Source organism: Salvia splendens, chromosome 2, assembly GCF_004379255.2.
Source record: "Salvia splendens isolate huo1 chromosome 2, SspV2, whole genome shotgun sequence".
Classification (NCBI taxonomy): domain Eukaryota; kingdom Viridiplantae; phylum Streptophyta; class Magnoliopsida; order Lamiales; family Lamiaceae; genus Salvia; species Salvia splendens.
Window position 1 is genome coordinate 12155782 of NC_056033.1, and position 19194 is coordinate 12174975.

The 19194-nt window shown below is 39.7% G+C and overlaps 1 protein-coding gene across 1 annotated transcript; it reads left to right on the forward strand.

The window, feature by feature from the left end:
* Positions 1–15266: 15266 nt before the first annotated feature.
* LOC121761140 (60S ribosomal protein L3-1-like) lies at positions 15267–18124 on the forward strand. Its single transcript, XM_042156743.1, has 6 exons — positions 15267–15354; positions 15726–15827; positions 16091–16201; positions 16532–16836; positions 16986–17395; positions 17694–18124. The coding sequence occupies exons 2-6, from the start codon at positions 15743–15745 to the stop codon at positions 17950–17952; spliced, it is 1170 nt and encodes a 389-aa protein (XP_042012677.1). The 5' UTR covers positions 15267–15354; positions 15726–15742; the 3' UTR covers positions 17953–18124.
* The last annotated feature ends 1070 nt before the right edge of the window (positions 18125–19194 follow it).

Consider the following 19194-nt stretch of genomic DNA (forward strand, 5'->3'; position numbering starts at 1 on the left):
TCAGCCGATAGAATGATAGGTATTTTTGGTGTATAAAATGACATTTTTGTTTAATAAAATGATACTTTTACCTTATAAATTGATAATCTAAGCGGATAAAATGACATTTAGCTTATAAAAATAATAGTTTAGCTGGAGAAATTGCATATAAGCTGATAAAATGATACTTTAACGTGACAAAATGACATAAAACTGATAAAATGATACTTTTACCCGATAGAATGATACTTTCAGCCTATAGAATGATACTTTTGCCGGGTAGAATGATAGGTATTTTTGGTGTATAAAATGACATTTTTGTTCAATTAAATGATACTTTTACCTTATAAAATGATAATCTAAGGTGATAAAATGACAGTTAGCTTATAAAAATGATAGTTTAGCTGGAAAAATTGCATATAAGCTGATAAAATGATACTTTAACGTGACAAAATGACATAAAACTGATAAAATGATACTTTTGCCCGATAGAATGATACTTTCAGCCTATAGAATGATACTTTCAGCCGATAGAATGATAGGTATTTTTGGTGTATAAAATGACATTTTTGTTTAATAAAATGATACTTTTACCTTATAAACTGATAATCTAAGCGGATAAAATGACATTTAGCTTATAAAAATGATAGTTTAGCTGGAGAAATTGCATATAAGCTGATAAAATGATAGTTTAACGTGACAAAATGACATAAAACTAACAAAATGATACCTTTGCTTGATAGAATGATACTTTCAGCCTATAGAATGATACTTTCAGCCGATAGAATGATAGGTATTTTTGGTGTATAAAATGACATTTTTGTTTAATAAAATGATACTTTTACCTTATAAAATGATAACCTAAGCGGATAAAATGACAGTTAACTTATAAAAATGATAGTTTAGCTGGATAAATTGCATATAAGCTGATAAAATGATACTTTAACGTGACAAAATGATATAAAACTGACAAAATGATACCTTTGCCCGATAGAATGATACTTTCAGCCTTTAGAATGATAGTTTTGCCGGGTAGAATGATACTTTCAACCGATAGAATGATAGGTATTTTTGGTGTATAAAATGATATTTTTGTTTAATAAAATGATACTTTCAGACTATAGAATGATAGTTTTGACGGTTAGAATGATACTTTCACCCAATAGAATGATTGGTATTTTTGGTGTATAAAATGACATTTTTGTTTAATAAAATGATACTTTTTCCTTAAAAAATTATAATCTAAGCGGATAAAATGACAGTTAGCTTATAAAAATGATAGTTTAGCTGGAGAAATTGCATATAAGCTGATAAAATATACTTTAACGTGACAAAATGACATAAAACTGATAAAATGATACTTTTGCCCGATAGAATGATACTTTCAGCCTATAGAATGATACTTTTGCCGGGTAGAATGATAGGTATTTTTGGTGTATAAAATGACATTTTTGTTCAATAAAATGATACTTTTACCTTATAAAATGATAATCTAAGCGGATAAAATGACAGTTAGTTTATAAAAATGATAGTTTAGCTGGAGAAATTGCATATAAGCTGATAAAATGATACTTTAACGTGACAAAATGACATAAAACTGATAAAATGATACTTTTGCCCGATAGAATGATACTTTCAGCCTATAGAATGATACTTTCAGCCGATAGAATGATACTTTCAGCCGATAGAATGATAGGTATTTTTGGTGTATAAAATGACATTTTTGTTTAATAATATGATACTTTTACCTTATAAACTGATAATCTAAGCGGATAAAATGACATTTAGCTTATAAAAATGATAGTTTAGCTGGAGAAATTGCATATAAGCTGATAAAATGATACTTTAACGTGACAAAATGACATAAAATTGATAAAATGATACTTTTGCTTGATAGAATGATACTTTCAGCCGATAGAATGATACTTTCAGCCGATAGAATGATAGGTATTTTTGGTCTATAAAATGACATTTTTGTTTAATAAAATGATACTTTTACCTTATAAAATGATAATCTAAGCGGATAAAATGACAGTTAGCTTATAAAAATGATACTCTGAGTTATAAAATGATACGTTTACTGCTTTGTGATAAAATGATGGGTTTATTTCATAGAATAATAGTTTTGACTGATAAAATGATAAAATGAGCGAAATTCAGAAATTAAATGAAGGAAATTTGTATACTCAAATTTTATCATGAGTGAAATAACATATTTACCCCCGTGCTTTTTTTTATGAAGTAAATCTAAGTTTGAATCTAGACTGCGTGATTTTAAAAACGTGTGTTCAAGATTTAGTTATAGGGTTATTACGGAAATTGGAGTTATCATTATAACGCACCCCTATATATATATATATATAGGGTTGTGATCAATTGAGATTTTTTATTCTAATTGAGAATTGAGATGCATTATTAGCCACTCAACTTTATTAAATGAGTGGTCCATAATTTGCCACATCAAAAATATTTTAGGATTAATTAATTAAAAAAGGTCAAAATGGTAATTTGAGTAAAAAACTGTCGCTGCTTTAGCCCCTTCTCCAGCCCCAATTCCTAGGGTTTCTGCTAAAGGAAGATCACATAGCTCTTTCTCTGGATCCAATTCATAGGATTTTCGGTAAGAGTAAATCTCACATAGTTCCTTCTCTGGCACCGTCGCCGGCGCACAAGGAGAAATCCGAGAGTCCGGCACCAGCTCCGGAGGCCTTCGACGGTGCAGCTGATTCATATTCGGACTGGATGGATCCGTCTACTGCAGCGGAGCTCAACTGAAATGAAGATTTTCTGAGCAGAAGTCCGTCGCTGGCTCCTGAGACTGAGGGTGCGGAAAATCTAGTAGCATCACCGGTGCCGTCTCCGGAAACGCATGGCATCAAATTGGTGCTGCTAATTCTCACTAATTGGGACAATAAAGGTCACTCGATCAGCCGATTACTTTTGAGTTTTTTTTATAAAGTATTTTAGATTAATTAATTCCTTTATGTAGAGTCAGTAAGCTATTTTTCTGCTGCAAGCTTTGAATAATTTGGATAATGTCTTGTGTATTGATTCACATAATTTCGATTATATCTCTCGTCATAATTTTGATTCACATAATTTCGATAATTTCGATTATAAGTGTTATTTTTTAGTTGTTGACAATTTAATACGAGTTGTTGACATTTGATATTATGGCTATTGATATGTGAATTATAAGTGTTATTTTTTAGTTGTTGACATTTTAATAGAGCTGTTGACATTTGATATTCTGGCTATTGATATGTGATTATAAGTGTTATTTTTTAGTTGTTGACATTTTAATAGAGTTGTTGACATTTGATATTCTGGCTATTGATATGTGAATTATAAGTGTTATTTTTTAGTTGTTGACATTTTAATAGAGTTGTTAACATTTTAGTGTGATTGTGTGTGTGTGTCCAAGAACTGATGTTTTACTATGGATTGAATTGAAATTGTTTTGCTTGGACAGGTTTAGGGGTAAAGAAGCTGATGCTTTGTAGCTTCTTCTAGCAAATAGCTTTTCTGTCTGAATTTGTAGATTATTGTGGCAGGTATTAATTCCAAATTTCCTCCCTTAAATAAATGAAAAATGAAATTTTGCTTGATGTTTGATGCTTGAATGCTACATTAATTAAGTCTCTCATGGCTTTGAATTAGTAGCATCTAATAAAATCTCACAGAAATTGGCTTTGAAGAATTTATGGATTGTCTCGGAGTCGTCGGGGAGCACGGGCATCTCGTAGGCGGCGGCGGCCGACGTTTGTGGAGATGAAAGGTAGGAACATTGGGCCTACTGTGATTACGTATACGACTTTGATCGAAGGGTGTGTTGCAGTGGAGAGGGTGGATGATGCATAAAGGTTGGTGGAGGAGATGAGAGGATATATGATTAAGCTGAATGTTGTAACCTATTCAACCTTGTTGTCGGGCCTGTGTGATGCAGAGAAGATGTCTGAGGCTCGGGCTTTGTTGAGGGAGATGGTGGAGTAGCACATTCCACCTAAGGATAACTCGATTTTCATGAAATTGATGCTTGGCTAATGCAAGGTGGGTGATTTTGATGCTGCAGTTGATGTGTTACAGTTGATGATTAAGCTGAGTATAACGGAAGCAGGGCATTACGGTGTTCTGATTGAAAACTGATGCAAGGCTGGTCAATATGATAGAGGTGTGAAGTTGCTTGAAAAGCTCATTGAGAAGGATATCATATTAAGGCCTCAGAGTACATTGTATATGGAACCGAGTGCTTAAATTTTGAAAGGTCAAAAAAAATTTTCACTTAAGAGGAGGGAGCTTGTGCGCCGGAGTTCGGGAGCGCGTGAACATGTACGCGCTGCTTAGAGTGACGAATTTGAGCGCCAAGAGTAGTTGTTGCTTCATATCTCTCTGATTCAAGCTTCATGGCTGTGAAATTGACCGATTTTGCTTTTGATTCGGAAATGTGGGATTGTTGGAAAGTTATAGATTTGTTGTTGACTAGCTGTTGACATTTTTTACTATAAGTTGTTGACATTTGATATGCAGGCTATTGACATGTATTGTATGATCATGATGCCAGAACTTGTTCAAATAAAAAAATTAAATAAAATAGTTGTTAGTATTTTTTAATTACAAGAATTGTTTTTGAGTTTTTGACATTATATACAAGTTGTTGACAAGCCGTTGACATTTGATATACAAGATGTTGACATTTTTCTATAAGTTGTTGACAATTGATGTGCATTCTATTGACATGTATTGTATAATCATGATTTCAGAACTACTGTCAAATAAAGAAAATAAGAAAAAAGAGTTGTTTTTTAATTATAAAAATTGTTTTTGCGTTGTTGACATTTGAATACGAGTTGTTGACATTCATTAGAAGTTGTTGAACTGATTGACATTTGATATATATTACACGTTGCTAAGTTCAAAAGTCAGAAACCACAATAGTTACTTTAAAGCCCATCCAAAAAATAAGTTAACATCAAACATTAAAACCACTTTTTATTCACTTCTTATTTTGTCCATGTTTGCTTTCTATATCCAACGCAAATCACACTTAACCTCAAATGACAATACTAATCCTAATAAATTATCACATCCATCAAAATTATTCCATGTTTTATTATTCACATAGTGAAAGAAATGAATAATATATTATTTGATATTCATTCAACCCTGCAATTGAATGCAACTAGTAGATTATTAGGCTTAGTTACGTGGATGAAATCATAAAGCAACACCGAAAAATAATTGTTGTTTAATGGAAGGCTAATTACGTCATTATGCAGTTGCGTTAAAGCTTCAGTGATCGACTGTAGATTGTTGAACCCCTTTTCCCCAATTCTACTCACACTTGCAAAATTCAATTAATCGATCAACAGATTATGCGACGAATTATAGCATACTCTCCGAATCTATGTGTTTTGCATGTTTTGCATAAAACGCGTAGTGATTAAAGGGTGAACAATTATTTGGTTGTTGATTTGGTCAGACCGGAGCTTCGATGGCAGCCACGACAATGGCAACGGTGGTGGGGGCGGTGGTGCTGCTGTACTACGTGGTGAGCCGCTGGATTTCGGCGGCTGCTGAAGGGGAGGATTCCGCCGGTGGGGATTGCTCGAAATCGAAGAGCAGATCGCTGAAGAAACGGCTGTTGCGGGTTAGGAGATGAATAACAATGTTTGATTGATTTTTGAAGATTTGAATTGTATAAGAGTAATTGAAGATTTGCAGAATTGTATAAGAGTAATTGGGAGAGAAATGAATGTAAATGTTCGAGAGGGTTTTGACCATAATTCAAAGAGTTTAGAACTGAAATGACAAAAATACCCCCTTGTTGACATAAACTAAACGCTGTTGACATCGCATGAAAATTGTTAATGAGTGGCTGAGATTGCATCTCAATTCTCAATTAAGCCAAAAAATCTCAATCTAACAGGACCCTATATATATATATATAGTACGGTTCTACTAATTGAACAATAATCCAATCTCAAGTACTGAAAATCAGAATATTAAACTTGAACTTTTATTCAAATCTCTTACACATGAAATAGAAATAGAAAACATTAAACAAAGAATCAAACTAAATATACAGTGACAAATGGTGTTCAAATTAATGATATCTGCTGCAAGTTAATTTCGCAGTGACAAATTAAAAGCTCTAATCTCTGTTAATGAACAAATCTGCAACACCCAAATTGTATTCACCTAAAATATAGTATCCCCAAATTAAACCTGAAATTTATCGGCCTAAAAAACTAGGAAATCAAACGAATTCGATCATGAAATGAAAAAATAAAATCAGCAAGTGAAACCGTTTATTTATACATAGGCCGATAGACGAAACTATCTGTAGACTGAGTAAAGGTAAGCAAGCATGAAAATTGAAAACCAAATACTAGTTCACCCAAATTTGGAATGAAAAAGGCTTCAAAATTTGGAGGTTTTGAGAGTGCGATTGGTGATCAAAGGCTTGGTGTTGCGGTAGATATCGGCGATGGGCAAAAGGCGCTTTCTTCTTCGGGGCAAGGCTTCTTCTAGAAACTTCTCCGGATTAATCACGACGCCCACGCTTTCTGCTTCTCTATTTTCCTTGATTTCCAATTCCAACCACAAAACATGGAAATCGGGGGCCGAATCGCCGCTGCTCAGTTGAATTAGCTGCGCCACTGCGTCCATCTCTAGCCGTGTCAGCCTCGATTCCATCTCGCTTCTTCTTTCGATTTCTGTTCGCCGGATAGTATATGAAGAGAGATAGAAAAAAGTGTTTTTAGAAGAAATACTATTTGACAGGAGCGAGTATTTGTGGCCTTGTGGGATATGGCCACCAGACCAGATTAAGTCTTGTTCAAGGACGAAATTGCCCTTTTTATCATTCTTGCTATGGATAACTTTTTTTCCTTTTATGAACTTATATGGACTACTATATTTTTCAACATTCTTATGGTTTAAATGGCTAAGCTTTAGATTCTAACTCTTGCTCAAATAGCACAACATATCTTAATCAAAAGACATATATGTAAAGTAAACATATTCTTCAAAAAATATTTATTACTGAACCATTATGTAAACATTAAATCCGTTTATTGATGGGGTGCGTACTAAACAAGCCCAACAGCAATGACGGCCCATCAGCCCAAAGCCCAAGGAAGAGTATCAGTTCGGCATTACCAAAGAGTTCGGCCCCAGCCTACAGCTCGGTACAAGCCGACCAATCAGTTCGGCATTACCAAAGAGTTCGGCCCCAGCCTACAGCTCGGTAAAAGCCGACCATTCAAGCTCTACTCTCAGATCGGCAAAAGCTGCTCGGCAATAGTTCAGCAGTTCGGTCTCAGTATTTGACCGAACTGGGAGATAGTCAACTCATGTCAGAACCTCCACGATCTCCACTACACCCACGATCTATTTAGTGGTGTCAAGCAGTCATTAATTCAGACAGGATAGTGGGCCCATGCAGGATTGCATGACCTCCACGACATCCACAACCATCATTAGTGGTGATGCAAGCCACGATCTTAGTTCAATGTATAAATAGAACTTAGATCTGGTAGAAAAAGGTTAAGCTCTCTAGAGATAAAACATCATATAGCAAGTCTGTGTTGTAAGCTGTAATCCCAGATCAAGCAATACAATCTTGCCCTCCCTTCTTCCCGTGGACGTAGATTTACTTCAGTAAATCGAACCACGTAAATCTCTGTGTCGTGATCTGTATTTTCCTGCATTCACTAACATCAGAAATTCGCGGACTCATCACTGGCGCCGTAAATTCTCTGTGTCGTGATCTGCATCTTCATTCTCTACCAGCATTCACTAACATCAGAAATTCGCGGACTCATCACTGGCGCCGTCTGTGGGAAGCAGAGAACCAAATTTGTGATAAAGCGAATTTTTAACTCTTTTTCCACCCCAAAAAAAAAAATGCATACCAGATCACACACTACCCGTAATACCGTTCGTGAAAACCATGAGGAAGCTAGTCCAGCCCGCAGGTCCGGAAAACAGCCTCGGGAGACTACCTCCTGTTCTCACGGTGAAGGAACTAGCCGCTCCAAAAGCCGTCACACCGAGTCTTCCCAGCAGCCCGATTTGAACGAGGCTGTCAAGCTGTTTTTGGCTGAAAAGCAGGAGGAATTCTTAACCTTCCTGCAAAAAAGCCAAAAGCAGCCGGAGGCGAAAACGGCGGATTCTCCCTCTCCCTCCATACGAGACAGTCACTACCGCAGTAGTGTCAGGTCTTCCAGGAGAAAGAATCCTCGGTACCGGAATCACAGGAGAACTCCATCTCCTCCATACCGAAGAAATGTCGGGTTCGCCATGTACGGAGCATTGAGGACTCCGTTCTCGGACGATATCACTCGAACTCCCCTTCCACAGAACTACCGAACTCCGTCGATGACTTATGACGGGTTGGTGGATCCTCATGACTTCCTGGGACGCTATCAGTATAATATGGCGAACCAGGGTCTCAATGAGGTCCATATGTGCAAGCTGTTCCCCGAGCTGCTCATCGGGAACGCCAGAAGGTGGTTCGACAGCCTTCCTCAAGGCAGCATTAGATCCTACCGAGATCTAATGGATGCTTTCCACAGGAGGTTCTTTCAGAAAGCGGAAGCCCGGATTACTTCGGCTCAGCTGCTTTCTATACGTCAAGGTCGCGACGAAAAGATCAGCGACTTCCTGACGAGATTCCATGAGGAATGCCTACAAGTAGATAATCTCAATGATCTACTTGTCATTTCGGCATTCCAAAATGGAATCCTGCCCGGAGCTCTCTACAGAAAGCTCGTGGAATGCAGTCCGCAAACAGCTCAAGAGATGTGGGACATTGCGGACAAGTTTTCTCGTGCCGATGAGGCAGACCGTCGAAAACGGTCTTTAGACAGCTCATCAAGAGAAGACAAAAAGAAGCCCGATCATAGCGATCAGAGGCTTCCTCGCCGAACACCTTCCCCACCAAAGGAGGGATAGCGGTCATCCGAGGTGATCGAAAAAGAGCAAGTGTGTTCGCAGATTGCGCTTAAAAGTGCCGAGCAATCAGTTCGGCACCATCAAGCATAGCAATCACGGCAGCCGGAGTCAGAGGCCGGCGAAATGACCGAAGTCACACCGGAGCCGTGATTCCGGTTTAGATCGGCATACCCAGTCCCCGAACTCAATTTCTCCTCAGAAATGAATGGTGACGGACTGAGAGCCGAACTAGATCTTGCCGAAGAAAGAAGAGAATTGGCCTGCATAAAAGCAGCCAAGTACAAGGAGCAAGTAGCCCGGTATTATAACCAAAGGGTGAAAAAGCTGCAATTTCAAGTGGGAGATCTCGTCTTGAGAAACAACGAAGTAAGCCGAGCAGAAAAGCTGGGCGAACTCGAACCCACATGGGAAGGTCCATATCGGGTGTCAGAAGTCCTCGGCAAAGGGTCTTACAAATTGACTCACGTGTCAGGAGCACAAGTACCCCGAACATGGTACGTTTCCAACCTCAAAAAGTTCCATTTGTAAGAGACAGTCCGGTCAGTCAGTCTTGAGTCCTGTTCGGTCAATGTGCTTTCTTTGGTTTGCTTGGTCTTTATTTGTCTCTGTGCGTTTTGTCTGTGCGTTTTGTCTGTCTATGTGCGTGTCGTCTCTTACAAATGTTACTGAGGTATCTTGTTCTTCGAAGGCTGATCCCCTTCTTAGAACATATACAAGCTAAACGATTGTGAGTCAAAGCTTCTAAAGAAGATACAAGACCACAATTCAGCTTAAACAAGCAGTTCGTCTGAAACGAGCTGCAACAAGCCAACGATTGTGAGTCAAAGCTTCCAAGGAGGATACAAGACCACAATTCAGCTTAACAAGCACTTCGTCTGAAACGAACTGCAATAAGCCAACGATTGTGAGTCCAAGCTTCTCAGGAAGATACAAGACCACAATTCGGCTTAAGAAATAAGCACTTCGTCTGAAACGAACTGCAATAAGGGAAAGTCCGATCCACGCGATAAACCTCGCCGAATTAGGACGACCAAGTTCGGTCAAAGAAGTTTACCTCATAAGACCGAGGACGACCATGTCTAGTCAAAGAGGTTTACTGCATAAGACCACTTCGGTTAACAAGGGAAAGTTCGATCCCGGCGACAAAAATCGCCAAATTAGAACACAAACCAAGTCCGGTCAAAGATGTTTATTTCATCAGACCAAAGACGAGTCCGGTCAAAGATGTTTATTTCATCAGACCAAAGACGAGTCCGGTCAAAGATGTTTATTTCATCAGACCAAAGACGAGTCCGGTCAAAGATGTTTATTTCATCAGACCAAAGACGAGTCCGGTCAAAGATGTTTATTTCATCAGACCAAAGACGAGTCCGGTCAAAGATGTTTATTTCATCAGACCAAAGACGAGTCCGGTCAAAGATGTTTATTTCATCAGACCAAGGACCAAGTCCGGTCAAAGAAGTTTACTTCATAAGACCGAGGACGAGTATGATGAAATTTTTTCGCTAAGCTGTAAATACAGTGTTAGAAGCGAAAACAAAATTTCATTTTTCAAATCTTGTTCGGCATACAACTCAGCTACCCTACAAAATGGCGTTACGCTATTACAAAGGACTATTCTACTGTCCAGGGTTGCTGAAGTTAAGCCATCTATTCACAAAATCCTCGTGAAGCTGAGTTCGGGCGTTCCAGGCAGCCGCAGAATAAGCAGGTTGACGAGATGCTCTAATCGACCTGCCACCTCTTCTCTGAGCCCGGGAAGCCCTAGCACCTCGGCGGCTAAGAGTCTCTTCACGAAGCATTTGCCGATCTTGCTCACTCATAACCACAGCTCCTCTGCGAACTTCAGTCCGTCCTCGACTTGACGTCTCCGGTTGTCCCTGAGTTCGTCGCTGACTTGGAGTAGGGTTTTGAGCTGGAGTACTAGCATCTGTTAGCGGGAAATGCCTGAGGAATCTCTCAATTGCGGGACGCCGGGAAAGAATGATGTCGTACCGAGAAGCCCAGCGCCGCAATGATTTCACGACTTGTTGGCAAGCCGAGCTCTCCAGCGCATTGTTCCTCCGGAGTACATGATATTCCTCCCACAGTTCGTCAACTCGACTCTGAACATCTGATATGGTCATTCCCCCCGCGCACACGGATGTAATCCTCGTACGCAGTCCTCTCAGCAATGGTCGTATTCAGCTCGGCCTCCAGATCATTCTTATCGGACTCTAAGTCCTTATTATCGGCATCCAGCTTCACTAAACGAGCCAGAAGCTCGTCATTCTTCGTCTGATCGGCTATAGCTCTTTTCTCAGCTTCGTCTAAAGCCGAAGAGTACAGCCGTTTCCAGTGAAGTATCTCCATCTCCTTGAGTACAAAGCAGCTATATTAGTTCGGCAGCTGTACCGAGCAGATAGTAAAATACAACAGGAATAAAGGCGAGTACGAAAAGCTATACGAAGACAAGTGTAGAGAATTTTTCATTCACAAGGAAAATTTTTTACACTAGGAGGGCTTCAAGGCCACCGTACAAGGAAGAAACTAGACTAAGAGAAGGGAGACGAAATCATACTCCGCCAGCTTCGTCTCCGGCTCCTTGGTCTGGTTCAGCTTCTTTCTCCTGAGCTACCTCAGCCTCGGCCTCGCATCCTGCCGGCCTCGCCTCCGCCTCCTGATCGGCTTCCTTCTCCGGATGCCCGGCCCGCTCGACTTCGGCCTCCCGCTCCAGCGGCTCGGCCTCACCCTCTCCGTTGTAAGTCGAAGCGGGTGAAACGGGTCCCACGGAGGCAAAGATAGCCTCCAGGTTCTCGTCCCGATCAGCTCGACAACTCCGGACTCGGTCTGCAGAAAGCAGGACCGAGGATGAAGCGAGCTCCTCAAGGAGCGGCAGATTCTGAAGCCGAGCTGCTATCTCTCGGCTGTACAGAGGCAGCACGACGTCGGCCCCCTGCTCGCCCTTATCGGTAATTAGCCTTACCAGACTACCGACAAAGGCCGAGAACTGGCTGCTCAAAAAGAGTTTCTCCGTGTAAACACGGAGAGCCTCCCCTTGGGCAACCACGGCAGCAGCATCCCTCCGTTTCGTCTGCTCTCGCTGGATGACGAGCTGGTTTTTGGCAAACTGAGCTTCATCCTGGGCCGAAATCCTAGCAGCTCTGGCCTTCTCAAAGTTAGCCTCAGCCTGTTCGGCCCGATGACAAGCAGCCGCCAACTTCCTCTGCATCTCAGCATAGTCATTGGACGCTTTGGAGAGTTCGACGGCGACGAGCTTGGAGAGCATATCGTTCCTCTGAAAATAAATAAAAAAAAAAGAAGTCAACAAAGGGGCCACAAAAAATACAGGAAAAAAGCAAGGCCAGAAAATCAAGAAGAGAATTCACCTCGGCGAAGTCCGTGGGCCATAAAAACGGCTCACAGATATGTTCCGAAGGAGGCGCCAAGACCACGTCTTTCTCTGGCGCTCTCGGGGGCTTCTGGGCCTTCCCTTTCCCCTTTGCCGAAGTCGACTCCGGCTTCTTCGGATCCGAAGAGGTTTTTTGCCTTTTCGGAGTCCTCTCGGCATCAGACGCCGAGCTGGTGGTTTTCGGCCTCTCCGGCTCCTTGGACTCCGAAGATTTGCGGCTAGCCTTATTCAGCATGTACACTGCCAAAAAGCAAGGAAACAAGGTTAGTTTTCGCTGCTAAAGCAGTAAAGCATAAAAAAGAAATCCTCACCCTCAGTTTCTTCGTCCGAAGACGAGATATTGAACACGAGGTCGCCCTTGACGAGCTCAGTTTCCGAGTATTGTTTCCTAATCATAGGAATCTTATTGAGCTCGCCCTCGAGCTCGGCCAACGGTTCTAACCGAGGATGAGGAATCACGGACTTCGGCCCTCTCCAGGGAAAGCCCGGAGCCGCTGTCCTATTATAAAAAAAGAAGCGGTTTTGCCATTTCGGCCACTTGGTTTTGCAGAATGCCCTAAAAGGCTGTAAGGGGATCAAGTAAAACCAAGATCCTTTCCTTTTAAATTGGAAAAAATTAAGGATTGCCCGCAGAGACAGATCCTTATCTAGCCTACGGAGTTCGGCAGCAAAAGCCGACAAGTGCCTCCAAGAATTCGGAGTCACCTGACCTAAAGGGAGTTGAAAAAAATCAAGAAGCTCTACAAAAGGTGGGGGAAGAGGGAAACGAAGCCCGCATTCTAAGCAGGCTTCGTAAACGGTGGCATAACCCTCCGGCGGGTCGTTAGCCCTATGATCATCGTCGGGAACCACCGCCTTCCCCCCGGGAAGAAGATATTTTTCGTGTAGAGATATCACGGTGTCCTTACTCAAGACGCTGTGAAAGTATTCTACAGTCTTCTCTCCGGACTCTTTCCGGCCAGAAGACCCCTTGCCCCCTTTCCTACCGCTACCTAACTCGGAAGAAGAAGAAGAAGACATGGTTCTTACTCTTTGCAAAATCTGAAGAAATTCTGAAGAAATTCTTGAAAGCGGAAGGAAATTTTTACGCAAAGGAGATAGAGTGCAGAAGAAGCAGTCGCAAAAGTGCTTCAATGATGAAGAAAGGAGGTATTTATCAGGTTCGGCGAAGATTTCAAAATCGTCGCACCGTTTCGAATCCCACCTTTTCAGGATTCAACGGCCGGATTTTACTGTCGCATTTAATGCAGTCACGTGCAAGGCACGTCCCCTGACATCAGCCTCCCCCTTGCCTTTATCCAGAATGCCGAAGTGATTCACTTCGCCCTTCGGGGGGGGGTAGTGATGGGGTGCGTACTAAACAAGCCCAACAGCAATGACGGCCCATCAGCCCAAAGCCCAAGGAAGAGTATCAGTTCGGCATTACCAAAGAGTTCGGCCCCAGCCTACAGCTCGGTACAAGCCGACCAATCAGTTCGGCATTACCAAAGAGTTCGGCCCCAGCCTACAGCTCGGTAAAAGCCGACCATTCAAGCTCTACTCTCAGATCGGCAAAAGCTGCTCGGCAATAGTTCAGCAGTTCGGTCTCAGTATTTGACCGAACTGGGAGATAGTCAACTCATGTCAGAACCTCCACGATCTCCACTACACCCACGATCTATTTAGTGGTGTCAAGCAGTCATTAATTCAGACAGGATAGTGGGCCCATGCAGGATTGCATGACCTCCACGACATCCACAACCATCATTAGTGGTGATGCAAGCCACGATCTTAGTTCAATGTATAAATAGAACTTAGATCTGGTAGAAAAAGGTTAAGCTCTCTAGAGATAAAACATCATATAGCAAGTCTGTGTTGTAAGCTGTAATCCCAGATCAAGCAATACAATCTTGCCCTCCCTTCTTCCCGTGGACGTAGATTTACTTCAGTAAATCGAACCACGTAAATCTCTGTGTCGTGATCTGTATTTTCCTGCATTCACTAACATCAGAAATTCGCGGACTCATCATTTATTTTAATACAGTAACTTTTAATAATATGCTGACTTTTTAATTTGTTCATCTTATTAAACAGTAATTGGAATCTATACGGAAGAAAGATAATAAAATTGAAATTTACTTAAAAATAAAGCAAAACCAAACGTATAACTATAAGCACAAAAAATATTTTAGAACAACATGATAATACAACTCAAAACATATAAGCACAAAATTCTACATAACTCATCTATCACTACTTACCACCAAGCTATTTTTTCACTATAGTTCTATTTTCTCTAGAGTGTTGGACATGTTGTCTTTATTGTGTTGTGAAGTGTTGCTTTTACATGGTTTTCAAAGGCTTGTTTTGGGTCCTTTTAATTTTGGTTTTTCCTGTGCTTGCTTTGCCTTCTTCTTAGATAGTGGTATTAGCTTTTCGGAAGATCTCATTTTGAGTTCTTGACCGAAACTTTGAAGATATAAAAAAAGTAAGTGATATTTTCGAGTTCTTTGCTATGAAAAAGTAACAAATCAATCTGGATGGGTTTGGGCGTGTAGGGTCAACATATATGCTATCCATATCAAGGTGTTCAATGTTGCAAATATAGCTATTGAAGTAATCAATTTTGTATTTTATATAATATGTCTAAAAATCATTGTGACCAAAATATCAACACTGAGACATCTGATTTTGGGGAGAAACAAATTTGGGAGGGATAAAATTGTCAGTTCATTTTCATTTCTTGGTGTGGACTTTGCGGCTCCATTTACCACCAAATGACTAAGAATTGATTTATGCAAAGATGGCTAGTAAGAAAATAATTCATACCTACCCTTGATTAAACTATTGAAAACATAAATTATTTCGAAAATAAAAAAAACCTATTGTGTTTGACAAAAAAAATTGAAAACATGACTAATTTATAGCTGCCCGAGAATCGAATGGCCCAAGCCCAACTCTTAGCGTACCTATAAATGGAGAGAGCCCAGCCGATTAGGGTTTTAGCTCAGTGTCGAGGCATCATTCTCCATCGCAGCTGCACTCAGGTATGCTTCTCTCACATGCTTCCGTCCCCTCCCAAGAGATTTGTAGCTTCATTTCGTTTCTGCTTTTATGGCTTTGACGCAGATTTTTAGTATTCAGCTAATACTTCATTTAAAATTTCAAAAAGAAAGTGTTTTTTAATCATTTGAGGAGCAGTTCAATCTCTGAGTTGTGTTCCCCTTTTCTGTATTTTCAAGATTTTTGAATTGAATCCCAATGCTTATTAATTGAAATAAAACAAGAAGACTTGAATTCAACGAAGATCTATAAATTGAGCATATATAGTTCTAAATGCTCTAACTTAATTTGAACTGCATAAGTTATCTGAACAATCTATATAGTTTCACTAATTTTTATCTAATTTTTGTTTCAGATTAAAGGAGGCGAAAAATGTCGCACAGGAAGTTTGAGCACCCAAGGCACGGTTCCCTCGGTTTCCTGCCAAGGAAGCGGGCTGCTCGCCACAAGGGAAAGGGTATGTCGTTTGCTATCTTTATCTGTAATTCACTTGCAAAGCATTTCGTGTAAATGTCGATAATCGGGATGGGAAATAGCAAAATTACTTATAAGATTGGGCACTTCAAATGTCTCACCCTTTTCCTGTTGGTGTTCTATGCTTTCATTGTCTATTGCATCCATTGTCACCTCTATTTTCTCTAACTTGCTGTATGTTGATTCTTTATCTAGTCTGTCTTTGGCAAATATCTTATTTTCTTTTAATTTTTATTGAATTTGCAGTAAAGGCTTTCCCTAAGGATGACCCAACCAAGCCTTGCAGGCTAACCGCCTTCTTGGGATACAAGGCTGGAATGACCCACATTGTCCGAGATGTGGAGAAACCTGGATCAAGTACATTCACTGTCCACTCAGATTTCATTTTATTGAATATAATTTCCTATAAAATTAGCTTTTTTATTATATAATTTGATTGTCATGTGCTGTAGACTACTCATCTTATAATTGCATTATTTTTCTTTTAATTGATTAATTAACAATGTAATATTAATATGAGGAAAACAAAACGGGCCATGCATTGGGTGTAAAACTTGTTTGTTATTACCTCCTTGATCATGTTTAACAGTTATTATGTATTTTATGCTTGTAACTATTTAATTTTTTGTTCAGCTATATCTGCATTATTTGGTTCATGTTTTGAATAATTCGAGAATGATTACGCAGAGCTTCACAAGAAGGAAACATGCGAGGCTGTTACCATTATTGAAACACCACCCATGGTTATTGTTGGAGTTGTTGGGTATGTTAAGACTCCACGTGGTCTTCGCTGCTTGAACACAGTATGGGCTCAGCATCTCAGTGAGGAGATTAGGAGGAGGTTCTACAAGAACTGGTGCAAGTCCAAGAAGAAGGCCTTTTCCAAGTATTCAAAGAAATTGGAGACTGATGAAGGAAAGAAGGACATCCAGTCACAGCTGGAGAAACTGAAGAAATACTCTTGTGTCATCCGTGTGTTGGCTCACACCCAAGTCAGTGTCTTGCGCTACTTCCACTCGTGAAATATAATTGGGTCTTTTGTTTGAACAGGGTCCTGATGAATTTTTTATCCTGCATTTTAAAAAAATCACATTTTGTCCTCTGTGGTTGTGCTGATTGCCACAATTCTTAAATTTTGCAGATTAGGAAGATGAAGGGACTAAAACAAAAGAAGGCACACTTGATGGAGATTCAAGTTAATGGTGGAACTATTGCTCAGAAGGTTGACTTTGCCTATGGCTTCTTCGAGAAGCAGGTCCCTGTGGATGCTGTATTCCAGAAGGATGAAATGCTTGACATCATAGGTGTGACTAAGGGTAAGGGATACGAAGGTGTTGTTACTCGTTGGGGTGTCACACGCCTTCCCCGCAAAACCCATAGGGGTCTTCGTAAGGTGGCTTGTATTGGTGCTTGGCATCCTGCCAGAGTTTCCTTCACTGTTGCTAGGGCTGGTCAGAATGGGTACCATCACCGTACAGAATTGAACAAGAAGGTCTACAAGCTTGGAAAGGCGGGAACTGAGGAGCACACTGCCAGTACTGAGTATGACAGGTAATTCTCAATGCATTATTTTATCTGCTAAACTATTGTTTGTTTTGCTGTGTGTAACTTGTTTATTTTCCTTTTTTGGCTTCCATTTTCATTGAGTTTGTGATTCACTGATGGTCTTGGAGATGATAAATATGTTCTGAATTTTGTTAATAACATTCCTGAAATAGAGAATGGGATATGGATGAATATGATTAAGTACTAATCATGCTAAAATGTTATAAGGTGTTTACTTGAATAAGATACCAGTTGGTTTTTCTATTTAGCTAACTATCCTTTGTACAAAACTGGAACTATGCAGAACTGAGAAAGATGTTACACCAATGGGTGGTTTCCCACACTACGGTGTTGTGAAGGATGATTACCTGATGATCAAGGGTGGGGTTGTTGGACCCAAGAAAAGGGTTGTCACCCTTCGTCAATCTCTCCTGAAACAGACTTCTCGTGTTGCTCTGGAAGACATCAAGCTTAAGTTTATTGACACCTCATCCAAGTTCGGACATGGGCGATTCCAGACAACCTCAGAGAAGCAGAAGTATTACAACCGAGTGAAGGCCTGAGCAGTGTGTTGGCATCTGAGATATTAGTTTTTTTATCAGACAGTTTTGCAGAAGCATATCCATAATTGTCTTAATTTGCATCATGCTATGTTCTCTTCAAACTTCTGTTTTGCGACATTGTTTTAATCCAAAATCTATGCAAGGGATATTATTCCTTGGATTTTTTTATAAATTTGTTGTATTAGTCGCTCTTGTTTTCATATATACACTATTACTAATATTGTGTCTAGCAATATTTTACATAGACTAAGCAGGGATATTAAAATATTATGAAAGAACATAGTAGTACGTATCATTTTCATAAACTACCTGTTTATTTGATTGAGAGACTCAATCGGATAATGAATTGATAGTCTCGAGCTGCAGTTTGGCTAGAGCAATGGTGAGGTCTTTTGCTTCGTTCATGGCATCCCTAGCTGCGAGCAATGCTTCTTCCGCATGTTGATTGATAAAGTAATAAGAGCAAATATGATGTAGGATGCGGTCGTGCCTCTCTGTGTAAATCGTTAGCCTTTCTTGTGCTTGTTTCAATGCTTGACTTATAATCTTCAACTTGTATGTCTTCATTTTTCTGTTTTGCATTTTCTTGATTTCGGGAAACACAATAAACAAGGAGACCGAAGCTGCTAAGAAGATGTTGAGAATCATTGTATTGCTTTGTTTTTGGCATTCGAGCTGAGGAAATTAAAGAAAGTTTCCTGTTTATTCTTGGCTTCTTCACTGGGGAAATTTGACCTATAAAAGAAGGTGTTACTTGATTAGAGGTGAAAGAATTTGAGTATAAGAAATAAAAGATGAAAAAATTTCAACGTTGTTGCAGCACAAAATTGGGAAAAATTAGAAAAGAGATGCGATGTAAATGTCCAAATAGTAGTAGATGGTCAAAATAAGCAGTTTGCGACGAGTTAACCTCGAGAGCAAGTGGTAAATTGATAGTATGAGAAATGAGATTAGCATCTTTATTGTGTGTTTCAAATCATGCTTTGATTGGTTTTGATAGGGATATTGACGTCTAATATCACGAAATTTTCTAAAAAATTGTTTTTTTCCTCATATTTTAAATTTTGCATATAATATCACGAACTTAAATAATTGTTGAATTTTTTCTATCAGCGACAAAATCTGACTATATTTCATTTGTTATTACATCATATGGTTACCACTGAAAAATGAAAATGATGTGATTACAAAGTTCCAGAAGCCAGATATGGTTATTTATATCATTTTAATGTAGTTAGATTT

Coding starts and splice junctions, on each gene's coding strand:
- LOC121761140 (XM_042156743.1), top strand. CDS start 15,743: ATGTCGCACAGGAAGTTTGAGCACCCAAGGCACGGTTCCCTCGGTTTC. Junction 15,828..16,090: donor TGCTCGCCACAAGGGAAAGG/GTATGTCGTTTG, acceptor TTGAATTTGCAG/TAAAGGCTTTCCCTAAGGAT. Junction 16,837..16,985: donor GTGTGTTGGCTCACACCCAA/GTCAGTGTCTTG, acceptor TAAATTTTGCAG/ATTAGGAAGATGAAGGGACT.